General features: G+C 39.5%; 1 protein-coding gene across 13 annotated transcripts in view; it reads left to right on the top strand.

The window, feature by feature from the left end:
* The window catches only part of PEAK1 (pseudopodium enriched atypical kinase 1), a 291,303-nt gene that overhangs the window by 230,204 nt on the left and 42,744 nt on the right, over nucleotides 1-18,355 (top strand). For all 13 annotated transcript variants that reach the window (XR_015722128.1, XR_015722130.1, XR_015722127.1 and 10 more), the window contains one exon: nucleotides 11,832-12,025. Coding sequence is in view for 1 of the 13 variants with exons in the window: in XM_045795127.2 (XP_045651083.2) it covers nucleotides 11,832-12,025 (194 nt within the window). In the remaining 12 variants the exon portion in view is untranslated. The remainder of the gene's footprint in view (nucleotides 1-11,831; nucleotides 12,026-18,355) is intronic.

Raw genomic sequence — 18,355 nt, 5'->3', positions numbered from 1 at the left:
ATAAATAAAATCTTTAAAGAAAAAAAAATATTTTAAATACTAGATATATTCTGATGACTCCATCCCTGACTTCCCCGTGATTCACATACTTACCCATTTGGTATTTCCACTTGAACATCAAATAGATACCTCAAATGAAGCATGTCCAAAACAGAACTCTTGATTTTTCCCTACAAATCTATTCCAACCAGTCTTCCCTTCTTGGTAAATGGTCGCACCATCCACCCAGTTGCTCATTCCAGAAAACTAGGAGTCATCCTCGGTCTTTCTTTTCTCTCACCCCCTACATGCAAAATGCCAGCAAGTCTTATTAACTCAACCTCTAGAGTATATCCAAATCTGTTTAACTTCTTAACGTCTCTGCTTCTACCACCCTGGTCCAAGCCACCATCATCTCAACTCATTTTCCTTTTCCATTTAGGAAAAGTATTTTCCTAATTGATCTCCCTGCTTTAATCTCTTGCCGCTTCTAATCTAATCTCAATGGAATAGCCAAGTACTCTTTTTCAAATCAAATCCCATAGAGTCAACACAGCGAAGGAAGTCCGTACATAATATGACCTCTTCCTACCTGTTTAACCTATTTCCTTCTCATCCCCTTGTTCATGAGCTTCTCACAATTCAGTTTTCTTTCTGCTCTTCCAACATGCCAAGCATAGTCCCTTTTTTATCAGCTATTCTCTCTCTGGAATTTTTTCTTCAGATCTTTGTATGGCAGGCTCCTTGTCATTCAGCTATCTGTTTATCTATTTGTTTAAGAGAGAGAGTGGGAGGTGGGGGGCAGAGGAAGAGGGAGAGAGAGAATCCCAAGCAGGCTCCCCGCTCAGCGCGGAGTCCTACGTGGGGCTTGATCGCACAACCCTGAGAACATGACCTGAGCTGAAATCAAGAGTCAGACACTTAATCAACTGAGCCTCCCAAGTGCCCCATTCAGCTGTCAATTTAAATGTCACTTCCTCAAAAGATTCTTCACTGACTGCCCAGTCTTAAGAAACGTCCCTTACCCTCAGGCACTCCCGATCACATCATCCTTTTTCATTTTAGATTTATTCACATGTTTGTCACTTTTCTTTTCTTTTTTTTTTTTTTACACTATCCCATCTTCATTTCACTCCTCCCTTCTGGATTCAATTTCCTTCTTCCTGAAGTATGTCCTTTTAGTCATCTTTTCAGTGAACAGTGTGATAAATTTATTGTTGACTAAAATCATCTTTACTTTATAATTGGTAGACACAGTATCTATTGCCAGTCACATGTCTGTAAAAATTTAGTTCAAAAAATTTTTTCTAATCAATTATAAAACCTTAGTCAATGCCTAAGAAAATAACTATAACTCACCCAAAATAACTATAATACTGCCAGCCAAAGTTAAAGATCTCATTTACCCACAGAATGGCCTCTTTTGGCAAACCTTTGTAGCTTCATCAGCCCTGAAACATCATGTTCCTAATTAGCAAAGACCCCCAGCATGTGTTTCAGTGTATCGTGTAAGTCTGGTTTCTCTGGGACTCCCAGAAACATCTCAGGAATTCAGCTATGCCTCACACTGCTGGTATTCTGTCCAGACCTCTGCCAACTTCTGTTTTGGACAGGCAGATAAGATTTGGCACACCTTTGCTCTGTTAGGAATGCCATTCATCTGTATAAGCCTTCCTTTTATCCTTCAAGATCTTTTTGATCTTCTTAGAGTCCTTAGAACTAAGCTATATTCCTCAATAATCCAGGAGTCAATCCTAGGAGCCTTCTAATCCATTCCAAGGTTCAAGAGTCTAGACCAGTAGTTGGAGAACTATGGCCTGTAGACCAATCCAGCCTGTCACCTGTTTCTCTAAATGAAGTTTTATTGGAAAACAGCCACACTCATTCATTTGTAAGTTGTCTATGGCTACTTTTGCACTGTAACAGCAAGGTTAGGTACAACAGCACCATATGGCCTATAAAGCCTAAAATATTTATTACTGACTCTTCACAGAAAAAGCTGGCTAAGTCTTTGGACTAAGCTATAATATCTGATTTGTCTGTGCTTGTCAGGCATGCTTGTGGCCAGTATCCATAGCCAAACACTACACAGGTTTGCAACTCACTGAAGTACCCACAGTCTGGGTCTCTTTATATTCATGTATGTATGCACATCTAGTATGGAAAAAAAAAAGTCTGAGCACTTTTTAGACTGTAGTAAAATGTAATGTCCTTCTTTCTGTAAATTTCAGTTAGAAACTTGAATTTCTTTTTTAATGCTTATGCTCCAGTTCTATCTTAATTTGCATTATCTCTACTCTTTGCTAAGAGAATCCTATCAAAGTCATCTTTTCATGCTAAGGACCAGACTGGCCTCTGAAGATCAAATTCCTATTTCTCATAAAGAAAAAAAATTGGAGACAGAAGCCAAAAGTAGCCACTTGCTCTCCTGATCACATATTATTTGCTCTAAAGAAACTTCTGGACTATAAGCATTTATAAAGATCACATTTACATTTGCGGACATATTATTCCTAAAGTTAGATGAGTTCATAAAGCCCTTACTGTTGAAATTCTAAATAATCCTGTTTACAGAGAACTGATAAATATCTCCCTTTGTTCTAATCACAGAATGATGCAGAATGGTTATGTTTATGTGTACCATGATGCGATGGTCTTCAGATAGCTTTACATTCCTTTCCCTTCTGGAAGGTGATAAAGCTCCAGAGAAGCAAGCTATTTGCTTAGAGTCTCATAACGAATATATTCCAAAGTAAAGAATCCAGCTGAGACTTCCCCCATTTATTGGGTCAGTTTTGTTTCCTTGTTCGCCTAATGCATCTGAAGTTAAACACCAGTATCTTACTATATAATTCTTAAAACACTTCACTCACGTTGTCTCAGTTGTCCCAACATCTATGACAGTGCATCCTTCCTATTTTATAGGATCTTGAGAAACAGAGGCTCATCAACATTCCCAGGGCTGCTCTGCCAATAGGTCGCAGAGCCAGACTCTGACTTCAGAGGTGTTTGGCCCCTAAGGGATTTCTTTTTGCACTCTTGGTGGTGATTGTTGAGTGTATTGGTGTCTGCCATGTCTTTTATAAAGTCAGCGTCAGTACAAGAAGGTAGCTCTGTGTCCAGGAAGGGCTATGTGCTGATTCACTGAGCTGTCAGGCAGTCTCAAAGTACTCAACATGGGCATAGTTGAACATAGTTGTTCACTCTCTTAAAAGTTCTTTATATGAATTTCCTAATTAATACATACTCCTATAAATGTCACTATACTCATTTTATAGGTGAATGATGGAAGGCAGGGGCAGACTAGCAGTGGTGGCAGTGCTGAAGTGAAATTTGAGTTTCTAATTTCCAGGCCTGTGTTCAGACCTCTCGGCCACAGTTTCAGCCAGTGATTATTTAACGTAACTGTAGTAGAGTATTGATTGGAGTTATCAGGTAATATTTAAAGGTTTAATTCCAGGACAAGCAGTTTGTTCTCATATGATGCCTCTATAATGGTGACTTGTTAATAGCAGGGAGAAAGGCCTGCCAAAAAAAACAACATGATGACAGCAATGTGCACTGATCAGCTCCCTGCCCCCAGTCCTAGTTCTCATGTGGTAAAAGAGCCTCAGGAATCCATCTTTGGCCTTTCTGTGCTGCCGGCACAGGGATGAAGCTCCACTCTGCCTCGGCCAATGTTCTGCTCCACACTGGAACCTGTCCTAATGGCAGGCTCCATGGCCACAATTTTACTGGGAGAAGTACAGATACAGATCCTTAGTGATAACCTCTAGTGCCTTGCTGTCCAGATCCCACCTGATTTGATTTATTCAACACCTATTTACTGAGTGTTTGCTGTAATTATCTGTCCCTTCATATTAGTCTGCTTGGGCTACCATAAATAAAATACCACAGACTGGATGACTTAAACAACAAAAATATATTTGCTCACAGTTCTGGAGGCCTGAAGTCCAAGGTCAGGGTTCCAGCTGAATTGGTTTCTGGTGAGGTCTCTCTTCCTAGCTTGCAGAATGACCACCTTCTCACCGTGTCCTCACTTTCCTCAGTGAATCCTGTGCAGAGAGGAAGAGATAAACCAACTCTCTGGTATCTTTTGTTGTGAGTACACTAATCCTATCAGACAGGGTCCCACCCTTATCACTTCATTTAATCTGAATTATTTCCTTAGAGCCCCATCTCCAAATATAGCCACACTGGGGTTTAGGGCTTCAACATATGAATTGGGGCCGGTGGCGGGGGGCGGTGCAAATGTTCATCAGAACACCTGTTATCGGTGTTCAGAGAAGGAAGAGTCCCCGCAGACACAAAAATGTCTTGGGCAGTGTGAGGCCTGAGTACTCTTTAATGACTGGCTGAGTTTGAAATAGATGGAGAGAAGAAGGGAGGCAACTCTAGGTAGGGAAAGTAGGTTCAGCAAAGATGGAGAATACGGTGTGTCCAAGGGACAGGGAGTTACCATGTAGAAATACCTTGGTTTGTGTGGAGCTAAAGGATTGTGTGTTGGAAAACTTGGAATAAGGGTGGAAACATACATTGCAGCCTTACTGTGAAAGGCCTTGAAGACCTGCTGGTAGTTCAGACCTGACCTTGACAGATCACAGGGATGTGAAACAGGAAGAGCAGAAGAAAACATTTTAGGAAGAGAACCCTGGCCCAGTGAGTAGAAAGTACAGGTCCAAGGCCCCTCTTCTTGTAGCAGCTTTCTCAGTCAGAGGGGTCTGTGCTTTGTGCTCATCTCTGTCCTCCGTTGATACAGGGATTGAGGTCATGCTGCATGTCAGGAGACTCACCTGTTGCTGCTGTCACGGGTGCTGCTTTTTACTTCCAGAAGCGACTTTATCCAGTCAGGGCTTCAAATAAAAATCATAAGTGTCAAACTAGACCAAATCCTTGTTTTCTAACATTTTGTGAGTTTGTGTAATTGTATTCTAAGAATGAACCTCAGAAGGTAAGGATTGGTTCCAAAACAGCCCCTCCCCTTTTTTTTAATAGCCCATTATGAATCTCTCATCTGTGACTACTTAAATTATTTTATTTCCTTTTATATCACTTCTGAGCAGCAATGCTCCTAACAACATTTTCTTACTCACTTTTTACACCTTGATCCTTTTTATACTTATTGCCCTGTTCTGGGCCGGGGGTGGGCGGGGTGGGGGCAGTGAAAATAGTGTCTGAGAGCGTGGCCCTAGGACCAGCTGGGTCAAAATCTCCTGGGGTGCTCCTCTAAATTCAGATGCCTGGGCCATCCCCCAGAGCTGTTCAATCAGTCCCTGGAGGTGGGAGCCGCAAATCTGCATCTTAGGAAGCTCCCGAGGTACTTCTTGGGCACATTACAGCCCGATAACAATTGGCATAATATTTTAGAACATTGACTTTGAAGTCACTCAGACCTGGATTTGAATCCTGCTTTCACCACTTATTGGCTCTGTCATCTTGGACAAGCTCTGCTCAGGTTACCTCATCTATAAACCAAGAGGCAGAATAGTATATCTGTTTAGAGCACAGACCCTAGAGCTGAACTGCTCTGTTACCTGAGGCAAACGACTTAACCTCTCTGGACTCTAATTTCTTTATTTGTAAAACAGAGATAATAATCTGCCTAGTGCATTATTGTGAGACTTAAAAGAATTTATGTAAAAGGTTAGAAGGGGGTAGATTTTGTGCTCCTCCCCCCCCCCCCCCCCCCGCCAAGACATTGACAATGTCTGCAGATTATTTGGTCATCATGACTAGGGAAGGAGAGAGTGGTTCCAACACCTGGGGGGAGGGGGGAGGAAGGAGATCCTAGTGTGATCCTACTCTGCACAACGAAGTATTAACCTGGTCCAAAATGTCAGTAGTGCCGCTTTTGAGAACTGGGGCTTCGAACAGACACACAATAAGTACTATGTAAGTTTCGGCTGCTGTTCTGATTCCCTATTATAGAAATAACAAGCCTTACTTGGAGTGGTATTGTTGGGAGATAAATATTTAAGTACAGTACCGAGTACTCAGCAAATGCAGAGGCGGTGGTGGTGGTGTATCTGTAAACCCAGTCTTTCTGTACTCAAATAGCTCCTATTTAAAGTAATCCTTTGCAATGTAAATAATTACTTTGTTTAGAATTTTTCAAAAGTAGAACACATCTGTAATCATTAATACCCTTTAATAATAGCTTTTAATAATTTCAATAATAACTCTATTCTTTTCAAAGCACTCTACTTCTTCATCTTCATAATCAAGCATCTCTTGTTGAGTCTCTACAATATACCAAGCTTGCCTTATGGTGCCCGCGTGGTGGATGTTAGTTCAGAGTGTCAGTTCAGATCCGGACTCGACTACCAAATTACCTTCGTAATCTTAGCTCATTTCACTTCGTTCTACCTCGGTTTCCCCATCTGCAAAATGAAAGCAACTCTTTCAGCCTCCTGAAGTGTCTTTGGGAATTAAACAGAAAAGTATGCAGCTTGAGCAGTGTGCAGTAGGGGTAGGTTCTGAGCGGTTTGGGTTCCCAGCCCCTCCGTGAGCCCGCAGTGTTTTTGTAGACTCGAGTGTCCATAACCCTCTCCCTCCCCTGACTCCAAGGGCAGACAGGCAGTAGAGGGAGGGAGGAGGAAAGTGGAAAATGCGTTGTGACTTGCTTCTCCAGTGCTTCTAGGCGTGCATAAAAAGTCAAGGGCCCACATCCTCCCTTGGGTAGTTCTGTGGGAGAGGCCTGTATTTTCTTCTACTATCTTGCTTTTTCAGGAAATATCCATCCATATCTCACACCATTCTTTAGAAGTGAGCCAAGGCCTAAATGGTGATGAGAAGCTCCTTCTGTGACTGTTATTGAAAAAGGCAGCCTTCTTTTATTGCTCTTTTCCAAGATTAGTTTATCTGCTCTGTTAATTTGTGCAGATACCATTCTGACTTTGTATTTCATAGGATTTTAAAACTGTAATTTTTCTTAGTATTATGAAGATGACAGTGATTTACAGTGGCCTCTGCTTTTATCTACTTTGCTGTCTTGCGGACTGGTGCCGTAAAGATACTTTTAATTTGCTATTCACATCTGTTTTAAAAAAAAAAGTGAAACCATGCAGTGTCTGAAAATTAGAGTCTGTTCAAGACCTTGCTCTTGGCTGCCAGTCTTCCCCATCCCAAGACCTAGCCCCTTCATTCACACCAGTAAGAGCTGCCTTTGACCAGCCCCTGTTAGACATATTAGGAAGAAATCATCAGATCTCAGTGAAAGGTTAATCTCGGTTCAGGAGAAGTTTGAAGTTTGCAGTGAAAGACTACAGAAGGCTTAGTGGAAAATTGGAGACACTAAGATAGTGATCAATGGACACAACACTTTTCTACCTGAGAATGCCAGTAATTGGAAAATGTAGCAAAATCAAGTTGATGACTGGAAACTAAGATAGGATTACAAAATGTCACATTGGCAGGGGTTACAGGGACAGAAAGAGACAGAGCTTTTCCTCCTTCTGATAGATTAAAGGTGTGGGATTTGATAACTTTGAACTCTCCTCATGTGTGGGTGTATACTCCATTTTTGCAAAAGTCCATCATCCCCAGCAACCCCAGAAATCAGCAGCTCTGAAACCAGTTAACAAAACTGTGATATGCTGTTTCTGATCTGCTTTAATATGAATTTTAGGGGTAAAAAGAGGTTTTAAAAATCACACATTTGTTAATTGGCTGTCTTGGGCAAATAGAGACAAATGTTGCTGAAGAGAGCTGGCAAATGGGAGGTTAGAATACCATTTGCCCAAAGAGGCAGATGGTCTCTGTAGAAGCTTGATTTCATTTACTGTCCCTTCTGAAGCTGAATGGAGGTGGTTGGATTTAAAGATAAAGTTGAACAGAAATTGTGGAAATAACTTGGATGCATAAAGGACTCTAATGCAGAATTTGATTTGCCTTTTTAAAAAGTACATTTAGACATTTAACAGAATTTTTACAAAAATCTGTCTTGTACGAATTTGCCAGGAAAAAAAAAAGATCATTTTCATTTGATGGTGTAATGATTAATCCTACCACCTGGGTAAACCAAGTGAGCTTCCCACAGGAGATTGCTTGTGCAGCTTTGAATTATGTATGAATGTTGCAGACTGATGAGAGATAACCTTACCAAGGGATTCGTTTGTATAACAGACAAATCTGTAACTATGTTACAGTTTCCTTTGAACACCTTAAATTCATTCTCCACGTTCAGAAAATGAGATGTCTTCGTGGAGATTATGATTTGATTTTTTAAGTGTTGGGTCAGACATTCCACATCTCAATTATAAACTGGTCATTAATGAAAAAGACAGTTGAAGAGCCTGAGGTACACACAAACTTGTGTTGTCTTCCATTATGAAAACAGAGTGAATGGTGAGGGTCCAGGAAAATAGCAGGCTAAGTCAGTGTGTGACCCAGCCTGACAATTAAGGACCTAGATGTCAACACCATAGTTGTTGTAGACATTCTACATAGCACTATAGAACTAGGGATTATTTCAACATGAATTTAACTGGTAGAAATAGAAAAACCATAACTTCCTCTTTGTGGGCCATTTATCAGTTAACAGTTCTGTTTTATAGCAATGAATATCAAGTTGTACTTACCTGAAAAAAATCTAGTTACCCCTGTCGTATTTGTTATTTCAAGATGTGCTAAGATAGAGTGTATTAGAAATTCTAGTAGCTTTCTTGTAATTTCATTTTAAAGATTTTTTTTAACCTTCTGTCTCATGGATGAAATGGGGGAAATTTTCATTCTGTTCACTATCTTCTTCCTGAAGCTGTCCTCTGGTTTGTACAGATGATCAAGGAATAGGGAATCAGAACCTGGATTTTCAGATTCCCATTTTGGTGTTTTCTCCATTATCTTAAACATGTCTTGATGAAATATTGGTGGTGAACACTTTGTTAGGAGATAAAGTCTGTATTTGGAAAGTGTCATTTTACTATTTGGGAGGGTTTTCTGATTTCATATCTAAATATGGCACAAAAAAATCAATGGTCAAAAATTATATTCCCTTAAAAAATTAATATGCCTCAGATAAATTGTCAGATTTTACTTCCTTCTTTCTTTCTAGACAATTTGTCTGTTGATACGTAGTGACTGAGTCAGCCTTCTCTGATGCTGTTCTCAGTTTTTTCATTTTTTAGTCATAGCATGTTACCACATCTAAGTTTGAACTCTCAAAGCCTCTCCTTTTCCCATCTCTCTTTTACCATTTTCATCATACAAAGACCCGTTCCTCCTTCAAGCATCAAGACGTGACATATCATTGATGGATTTTTTTTTTTAATTCTTCCTTTTAGACTCTGCTGTCAGTGCTGATTAAACATCTTAGCATCCATTTGCAATTCCTTGTGATTTTACTTTCATCAGCTCTCTTTGCATAGTTCTTTATAGTTGATGATTATTTTAATTGGTGATTTAATATACCAGTGTACTTACTGAAAATGTGCTTATGAAAACTAATCTTTATGTGGAATATAGGTTGTCCTGCCCTGATCCTCAAAGAGTTAATAAAACTAGTTTCCATTTTGCTTCCCAGAGGTAGTTTGGCACATTTCCCAGACCAAACCCCTAAAGTAAAGGTCAAGGTGCAGTGAGTGGATGATATTAAGGTGTAGAATTCGAAACTTGTATCTTACCTAACTTGTAGTCCTCCCGAGCTCAGTGGGATCTCTGGTACATCAGAGCTTCAGAACATGATTAGCAGACCGAAGAAGGCCCTGTAGAACATCCTTTAATGGGGAATTGTATGAGTGAGTACAGTGGGTGAGTCTTAAACATTTCTTGCTTTTTAGCATCCATATTTTGTTTTGAGAAGCTCTTAGGAGCACAGAGCTGTATGTATGTGGGGCACAGGCCCAGGGAATTCCTCACGGTTTAATAGCAGCCACTCTTTCTGTGGTTCACAATAGCTGAGGCTCATGGTAAATAGCCCATTGCTTGGGAGGAAAACAGACAAGGGAGGGTAGAGTTGTGGTTTCTGAACCAACCTTTACCAGTCCCTTTTGATAATGGAAAAGAGAGCTGTCTTTTAGTAATAATGAGGAGATTAGGGAAAGAGAAAAGGCAAGAGCAAGCTTGCGGAGGTTAGGAGCCTAAAAACAGCATTTTAGGAAACCTCTTAAATTAACTCTAAAATAAGAAGAGAATGTCACTTTTAATTTATATGTACACTTGTCCTTTGAAATCAGAAATGGCTTACATTACCTTTTGCCCAATAAAGGTCATTTTCCTTCTGAAACATGTTGATAAGTACTCAGCCATCTGCAGTCTTGGCACTAAGTGGTGTCTTAGAGGGTCTCAGAAGGGTGACTTTGTTTTGTCTTTGCTAATGCAGGGAAGTGAAGGCCCCTTCTTACATTTATTTTATAATGCTCCGTATTATGAGAAACCATTTTCGTTTGGAGCCCTTCTTTCGGGTTGATGACCTAGGGCAGCCCATTAAGAGGCAGCATGCTTTACTGTGTGAGGCCTCCTTTACATGAAGCACCCTATTGGCTGCTAGTGGAGTGGTTCCTTTCCACCTGACCACGGTCCTCCGGAGCCAGACACCAGAAAGGAACCTCCAGCTCATTGCTCACTTCCAGTATAGGGAGACCTCTGGCTCTGCCAGCTTTGAAGGAGTATTTTTGAAGTTGTATATCCAGCAGACTTCAAGGCTTATTTTTTCTGTTCAGACACATGCATCATTTCCATAATGAAAGATTGATAAGAAGGTACTCCTTCTTCAGATCTACTCCCTCAAATCCACAGGTGATATATGTTCTGATGACACATGATCAAACAAAGTACCTCTTTTAAAGAAACTTGTAAATGTCACCATGATTCGCTGCCAATTGAAAATCCAGAAATAACATGTAATAGTATATAAGATGTTTGCTTCTTTCTCTTTGCCCACATTAAAAAAAACAAAAGCAGGAAGAAGGGTTGGTGAGTGTGTGACAGTCTAAGAACACTTTCAGAAACCATTAAAGATGCCTGATTTCAAATTTATTTTGTTGGCTAGCCCAGTGAGATTTCCTAACTAGGCTAGTTTTTTCTACCAACATTTAATGACCATTCCATCCCCTTGTACTTATAGCAACAGAATTGACAGTTCAGGCAGAATGGGAAGTGGGGAAGATTGTAAGAGACAGCTATAAGCAAATGAGCAGGCAGCAGAGAAACAGATTGGAAACACAAAGTAGTATGGATGTCGCATTGTGGTATGTGGCCAACAGGATCTTTCAGATTCATTTTAATAAATAAGATTAACTAGAATGCAGAACTTTCATTTCCATTCGCCTTGCCTGCTGCATGCATGCAGGCAAAGGTTGATGATTCTGTCCTCCTGGCAACAAGACTTTCCTGGCCTCAGTTTACCTACTAAAGCGATTGCTTAACCTCCTTATTTAGTCTAATCTCAACTTTATTCCTGATCCTTTACTAAATACTTTAGCATGTAGTAAATACTATATACTAGGTTAGTTTATAGAGTAAATTACTTGATATTACAGTACTATAGTATAGTAGGTATGCTAAGTACTTCACTAAGCATGTGTGTATTTTGTCTTTAACCAGTTAAGCATTCAGCCTTCTCCACCACTATCATCACCACCTCCTGCCTAAAATTTCACTTCTTGCTTCTTATTCTCAAGCTTCCTTCTGAGCTTACTATACCTCCTCTACCAAACTGGATTCTCAACATGTATGAATCATATTAGATAAATAGAAGGCTGCCGTGTATTCAGACAAGTATTTTAGGCCTTATGACCCATTGCTGTGACTCTGGGGCTGGTTATTTACATGCTTGGCAAGTATATGTCTGCCATAAATCTAAATTTTAGCAAGACCTTTGAATGCCACTGTGACCACAGTCTGATTTGTTTCAGTCACAAGACCCATGAAGTGACAGAGGACTTTTCTCCTCGGGATCCAAGATCTGTTGTTGTGAAGCAAGATGATGGAGGCTGCCCTTCGGTCACAGCAGCGTTGCCCCTACCTGAACTGGAAAAGGAAGAGGAAAAAGAAGACGCTTCAGGTACTATCGACCTGAATCCCTGTAGTGCAACGTACAGCAATTTAGGTAAGTGAAAAATGTCATATAGATAGTATTTAAACTTTGCCTTTTTATGCACTATCCAAATGCTATATTTCTCTGGAGAGATAGTTTTTATCACTGCATGGAGCAAAAGTTGGACAACGGGAGCCATAAATTGCTTTTTCTTTTTAAGTTGTTTTTTTTTTTAATTCCAGTTGGTTAGCAAACAGTGTAATATAAGTTTCAGGCGTACAACATAGTGATTCAACACTTCCGTACAACACCGGGTGTGGAGCCATAAATTTTAATTCACCTCAGAAAAAGTCCTGGTATTTACTGGGCATATATTGAACACCTGCTACCGTGAGGCCTGTGCCATGTGCTAAGGGTATGACATGGTCCCGCCTTGAGGGACTCACCTGGAGGATTTCAGTATTACAAGATAAGTGCAGTGATTTACACATGGAATATTTTTTATATTACACAAAGGGTGTCAAAAGATGCCTTCTGGAAGATAATTCCTGAACTGATTTATCTGGTTGACAGAGGAAGAAAGAGTATTCCAGCCCAAGGCAGCAACATGAACGAAAGCATGGAAATACGAAACAGCGTGGTGCCTGTGGATACCACAACCGTGTAGTGTTGCTACAATATGAACTGAAGAGTTAGACAAGATCATGCATTTCAAGCTAAAACCTTAGACTTTTTTTTGCTCTTTGTGAAAGTAACCCCTCAAAAGGTTTTAAGCAGAGGAATAATGTGATGACATTTGTGTTTTAGAACATCTACTTTGCAGGCTACCATGAGAGGAAGGATTAGGGGTGAAGTATTTGGGAACCTGAAATCTCGTAGTTGGATACTTTGGCAGGACCACGTAAAGAGATGAGGAAGGCCTCAGCTAAGATAGTGGGAGGGGGAACAGTAAACAAATTTAAGAGGCAAAATACATAAGGCTTAGTGGTTAATTTGATATGAAAATGATGTGAAAATCTATGATATATCCCACACTTCTGGCTTGGAGCAAGCAGATTCAAAGAAGTAAGATCCCAGTTGTGGTGTTTAGGCAGAGGCTGAGGGACCACCTCTCAGACATGAAGTGAAGAGGAATCCTCCAGTACAAAGAGGGCTGGACTAAGTTACCTGCAAGGTGCCTGCCGGTGCAAAGATTCTTCAGTTTTCCAATCATCTTCACTCTCCTTCTCTAGTACCCAGTGACTTTCCATCCATCTTCCTTCCTTGAGGGTCTCATAGTTTTCTTCTGAAAAGCAAAGCCTGGGGCTAGATAAGGATTTCTCATTGCTCTTCTCCCATGAAGTCAGGAACGAGGTGAGTAGCATGAGCTGGACTGCCACAGACACAGCACTGGCAAGATCCTTCTGGACTCTGACTGATTCTTACACCTGTTTGGAAACCAGTGGCATAGAATATCAAAGCATGCTTCTGCCTCGTTTCTCGTCTCCTTTGTTTGTCTTTTCCCTTCATCAGGTTATAGTAAGAAAAATTATTCTAAGATCTGCTAGTGTAGTTTGGAAATAGGGGAGTCCTTAAGAAGACAGAAAGGTTGAATTAATAGTGTAGGAGGAATGTTCTAATATGTTCTCTTGGGAAACTCATCATAACAATCCACGTGCAGTTGAAAATACGTTCTGTAAGGAAAAGACTTCCGTTCTAAGTTCCAGAAGCTTTATATGATCTGTGTGTTGGGGAGACCATATTACAGCTTACCCAAGCAACCATCTTGGATACCATTTTCCAGTTGGAATTATAGTCAAATGGCTTACTCACCTGCTCCCATTCTTTTATTTTTTTAAATTTTTTTTATTATATTATGTTAGTCACCATACAGTACATCCGCTCCCTTTCTTTTATATAAAGAAGCATCTTATGAGATGCAAAAACTATTGCTTATTTACTATAGTATACTCTCAGCATAATATATTAGCATATCTTTCAGACATTCTTACTGAAACATTTCTTTTGTGATGTCCTCAGTAAAATATATTATTAATTATTACTGATTATATGGCATCTTATGGCATCTCTTTAAAAAATATCCATCATCTGGGGCGCCTTGCTGGCTCAGTCAGTTGAGCGTGCAACTCTTGATCTTGGGGTTGTAAGTTCAAACCCTACATTGGGCATAGAGATTACTTAAAAAACAAATCTTTAAAAAAAAAATCCATCAGCCAACATCAGTTAAAGTTAATTATTTTATCTTATTTGTCTTCTCAGCTATGTAGATAATTAGAAAAAAATAGAGTATTACTTCCATGAATATTCCAAGTGCCTCACATATATTAACTTATTTAATCCTCCCAACAACCTTAAGAATTTTGGTCCCCATTTTTCAGATGAGAAAAGTGAGTCGGAATACCTTGCCCAAAGTCACAGAACCAGTAAGGATACACCAAGATTGGAATCCCGTCGGTCTTAACCAGGACTATAATGATCATAGCCACTAAATTCTTGTAAAATACTGACGGACTACAGCTGTCTCCCATTTTTTTAATGTCATCTACATGGAGACACAAAATTTAAGACTTTTTTCAAAAGACTACAATTACTTAGAACACAAAAAATATACTGTTATAGATGCCCCATCAGGAAGATAGCTTTTTTTCTACCTATTGCTTTACTTTTAAAAGTATGTGCTGCTCATAAAATGTTGCCTTGTTTTCCTTAAGTGCTAATGTGGCTGTACTTGATTCCACGGGGTGTGACACATGGTTAGTTGCTTCTTTGGGAAGGTTTTACTATGTGAATAAAATAAAAACTGAATAATAGATAGGGTTGATGCCATGAGTTCTACACCTGAGGGGTTTCTAATTTTTTGTTTTGTTCTTGTCTTTTTCCTAATGAAACAAGTATTTTAGATGGCTTTTGGAAATTACCTCTTTCAATATTTTCAAAAAATCATTTGCAGGAAATTTTAAACTATCTCTTTGGGTAATTTCTTGTGATTTAAGTCCTGGGAGCTTATTGTTTAAAAATCTGTACGTTTAAAAACTGAAAGGAAACAATACTTGTTAATGTAATAGCTTTAGATCGTTTTAAATAGTCTAAAACCATTCTATAAATACCATGTTCTTTCTTTTTTATTCTTTTCTTTCCTTCCTTTCATTTCCCTCCCTTCCCCCCTCCCTCCCTTTCTTTTTTTTTTCTTTCTTTCTTTCTTTCTTTCTTTCTTTCTTTCTTTCTTTCTTTTTTCTTTCTTTCTTTCTTTCTCCTTTATCAAATGGGACAGAGGATGGATGGACAGACCAGTGCAAGAAATTGAGGGAGGAAAGTTAAGGGTTGTCATTATTTTTACTGTGGAATTTATTTGGGATCAAGTCCTGCATCAGGCTCCACGTTCAGCATGGAGTCTGCTTGTCCCTCTCCCTCTGCTCCTCCCCCTGCTCGTGCGCACGCACTCTCTTTCTCTCTCAAATGAATAAATAAAATCTTTTTTAAAAAATGTTGAATAAGCAGAATAAAAAAATATAAATTCAAAAAGTTGTGGGTTGCCTGAACAACTAAAGACTGAAGTTGTGAATATGATACAGGATACAGGACCCCAAGGTCTGCTAATTATAGCAAGATAAAGGGACATGGTTTGGATTTGTTTTGTAGTTCCCACCCTTCTAAGATAGTTCTGAAAACTAATAAGATAAAAGAAAAAAAACTCAGTTGGAGTGGTCTTGATTACCCAACTTCAGAACTTCCCGTTAGACCTCTACCCTTGATTACAGTGCCCTTACTCCTCCACCGTGGTATAACAAAAGCCATTGTGATTCAACCATTCCCTGAAAAAGCAAACCATACCTTAGAACCATTTCTTTTTACCTAGAGATCATTCTCCAAGGTTAATTCAGGTGCCTTTTTTCTTCTTAACATAAATAAAGCAAACTATATTTTGTTTAAACTAGGTTAATTATTAGATTCTAGAGCTGCACTATCCAATACCGTCTATAGCTACTAGCCACATCTAGCTATTTACATTTAAATTCATTAGAGTATTGGGGCTCCTGGATGGCTCAGTTGGGTAAACGTCTGCCTTCAGCTCAGGTCATGATCCCAGGGTCCTAGGATCAAGCCCCACTTTGTGCTCCCTGCTGAGCAGGGAGCCTGCTTCTCTCTCTCCCTCTGCCTGCCACTCCCCTTGCTTGTGCTTTCTGTCTGCCAAATAAATAAAATCTTTAATAAAAAAAATAGAGTATAAAAAATTCAATAGAGTATAAATAAAAATAAATAAAAATTCAGTGTCTTAGTCTCACTAACAACATTCAAGTGCTCAGTAGCCCCAGGTGTATTGGACCTGCAGATATAGAACATTTCTATTGTCACAGAAAGTTCTGTTGGACAGCACTGCTTTAAAGAATCAATTATTTGGGGGATTTGTATTGTTCCCTGTGGGCACAAAAATCATATTGGTCTTTATGCAACTTGAAAAATGATGGTTTTACTCTGGGTGATGGTGATATGAGGTCACTGAACAAACGCTGATCTATAACATCTTAATCAACCCCAGACTGAATTTAGCAGGGTATCAGCCACCCAAAATGATTTCCCAAAGAAGTGATAGAATGTTTTTTCAATCAGACCTTCAACATTTTCCCTACGTTTCTATGTCTACCTCAAGATGTCTAGAAGAAATATTGCTAGTTTTTAATGTGGCACACCTGACTACTTTATCAGCCTGCTATAATCAGGAGCTCATAATAACTTTTACTGTGTTAGAAATAAGTCGGTGACTTTAGCTCTCTTTCATTCACTTTGTAGCTGAGTATTCTTCATGTTGCTTTTTAGAAATATCAAATGTCTGTTTACAGGTTCTTGGCTTACCTCTCTTTCTGTGTGCCTACAACCTAGCACAGTATCTAAAACATGCGGTAGGTACTAAGAACACGTTTGAATGAGTTAGCCAAAAGTGACTTTCACATTTGACTTATAAGATTCCCAGATTAGGGAAGTTAAGCCCTCAGGAAAATTCATATAGGAAAATTTCAAGTTCCAGTTTATGTGTTCCATTAATCGGCTGGCTTTTTTATTCTAATCCAGGCATATCTCAGAGATATGGCAGGTTTGATTCCAGACCACCACAATAAAGTGAATACTACCATAGAGCAAATTAAATTAATTTTTTGGTTTACCAGTGCATATAAAATTTATGTTTATCACTATACTGTAGTCCATTAAATGTGCAATAGCATTATATCTAAAAGACCATATACATATCTTAATTAAGAGATACTTTATTGCTAAAAAAATGCTAACCATTATATAAGCTTTCAGTGAATTGTAAGCCTTTTACTGGTGGAGAGTCTTGCCTCGATGATGCTGGCTGCTGTCTGATCAGGGTGGTGGTTGCTGAAGGCTAGGGTGGCTGTGACAATTTCTTAAAATAAGTCAGCACTGCAGTTTGCTGCATCAATTGACTCTTCTTTTCACCAACAACTTCTCTGTAGCATGTGATGCTGTTTGATAGCATTTTCTCCCTATGGTAGAACTTTGAAAATTAGAGCCAATCTTCTCAAACCATGCCTCTGCTTTATCAATTAACTCTATGTCATATTCTCAGTTCTTTGTTGTCATTTCAACAATTTTCACAGCATCTGCACAAGGAGAAGTTTCCAGCTCAAGAAACCACCTTCTTTGCTCACCCATAAGAAGCAACTCCTTATCTGTTCAAGTTCTATCATGAGATTGCATCTGTTCATCCCATCTTCAGGGTCTGCTTCTTTTTTTTTTTTTTTTTTTAAGATTTATTTATTTACTTGAGAGAGAGTGAGAACAGGCACGAGTGGGGGGAGGAGCAGAAGGAGAGAATCTCAGCAGACTCCCCACTAAGCACAGAGCCTGATGTGGGGCTCGTTCCTGACCCTGAGATCATGACCTGAACCAAAACCAAGAATCAGACTATTAACCTCCTGCGCCACCCGGATGCCCCTTCGGGCTCCACTTCTAATTCCAGTTCTCTTCCTGTTTCCACCACATCTGCAGTTACTTCTTCCATGCAAGTCTTGAATCCCTCAAAGTCCTCCATGTGGACTGGAATCTACTTCTTCCAAACTCCTGTTAGTGTTGGTATTTTGACCTCTTCCCATGAATCAGGAATATTCTTAATGGCATCTAGAAAAGTGAATCCTTTCCAGAAGGTCTTCAATTTACTTTGTCCAGATCCCTGGGGGAATCACTATCTATGGCAGCTGTAGCCTTGCAAAATGTATTTCTTAAGTAACAAGACTCGAAAGTCAAAATGACTCCTTGATCTATGGCTTGCAGAATGGCTGTTGTGTTAGCAGACATGAAAACAACATTAATCTCATACACCTCCATCAGAATTTTTGGGTGACCAGGTACATTGTCAATGAACAGTAATATTTTGAAAGGAAT

This window comes from Ursus americanus, chromosome 28 (assembly GCF_024610735.1).
Source record: "Ursus americanus isolate L20-20 chromosome 28, mUrsAme1.1.p, whole genome shotgun sequence".
Taxonomy (NCBI): Eukaryota; Metazoa; Chordata; class Mammalia; order Carnivora; family Ursidae; genus Ursus; species Ursus americanus.
The sequence above is the reverse complement of the archived record's forward strand: the minus strand, read 5'-3'. Positions and strand labels throughout refer to the sequence as shown.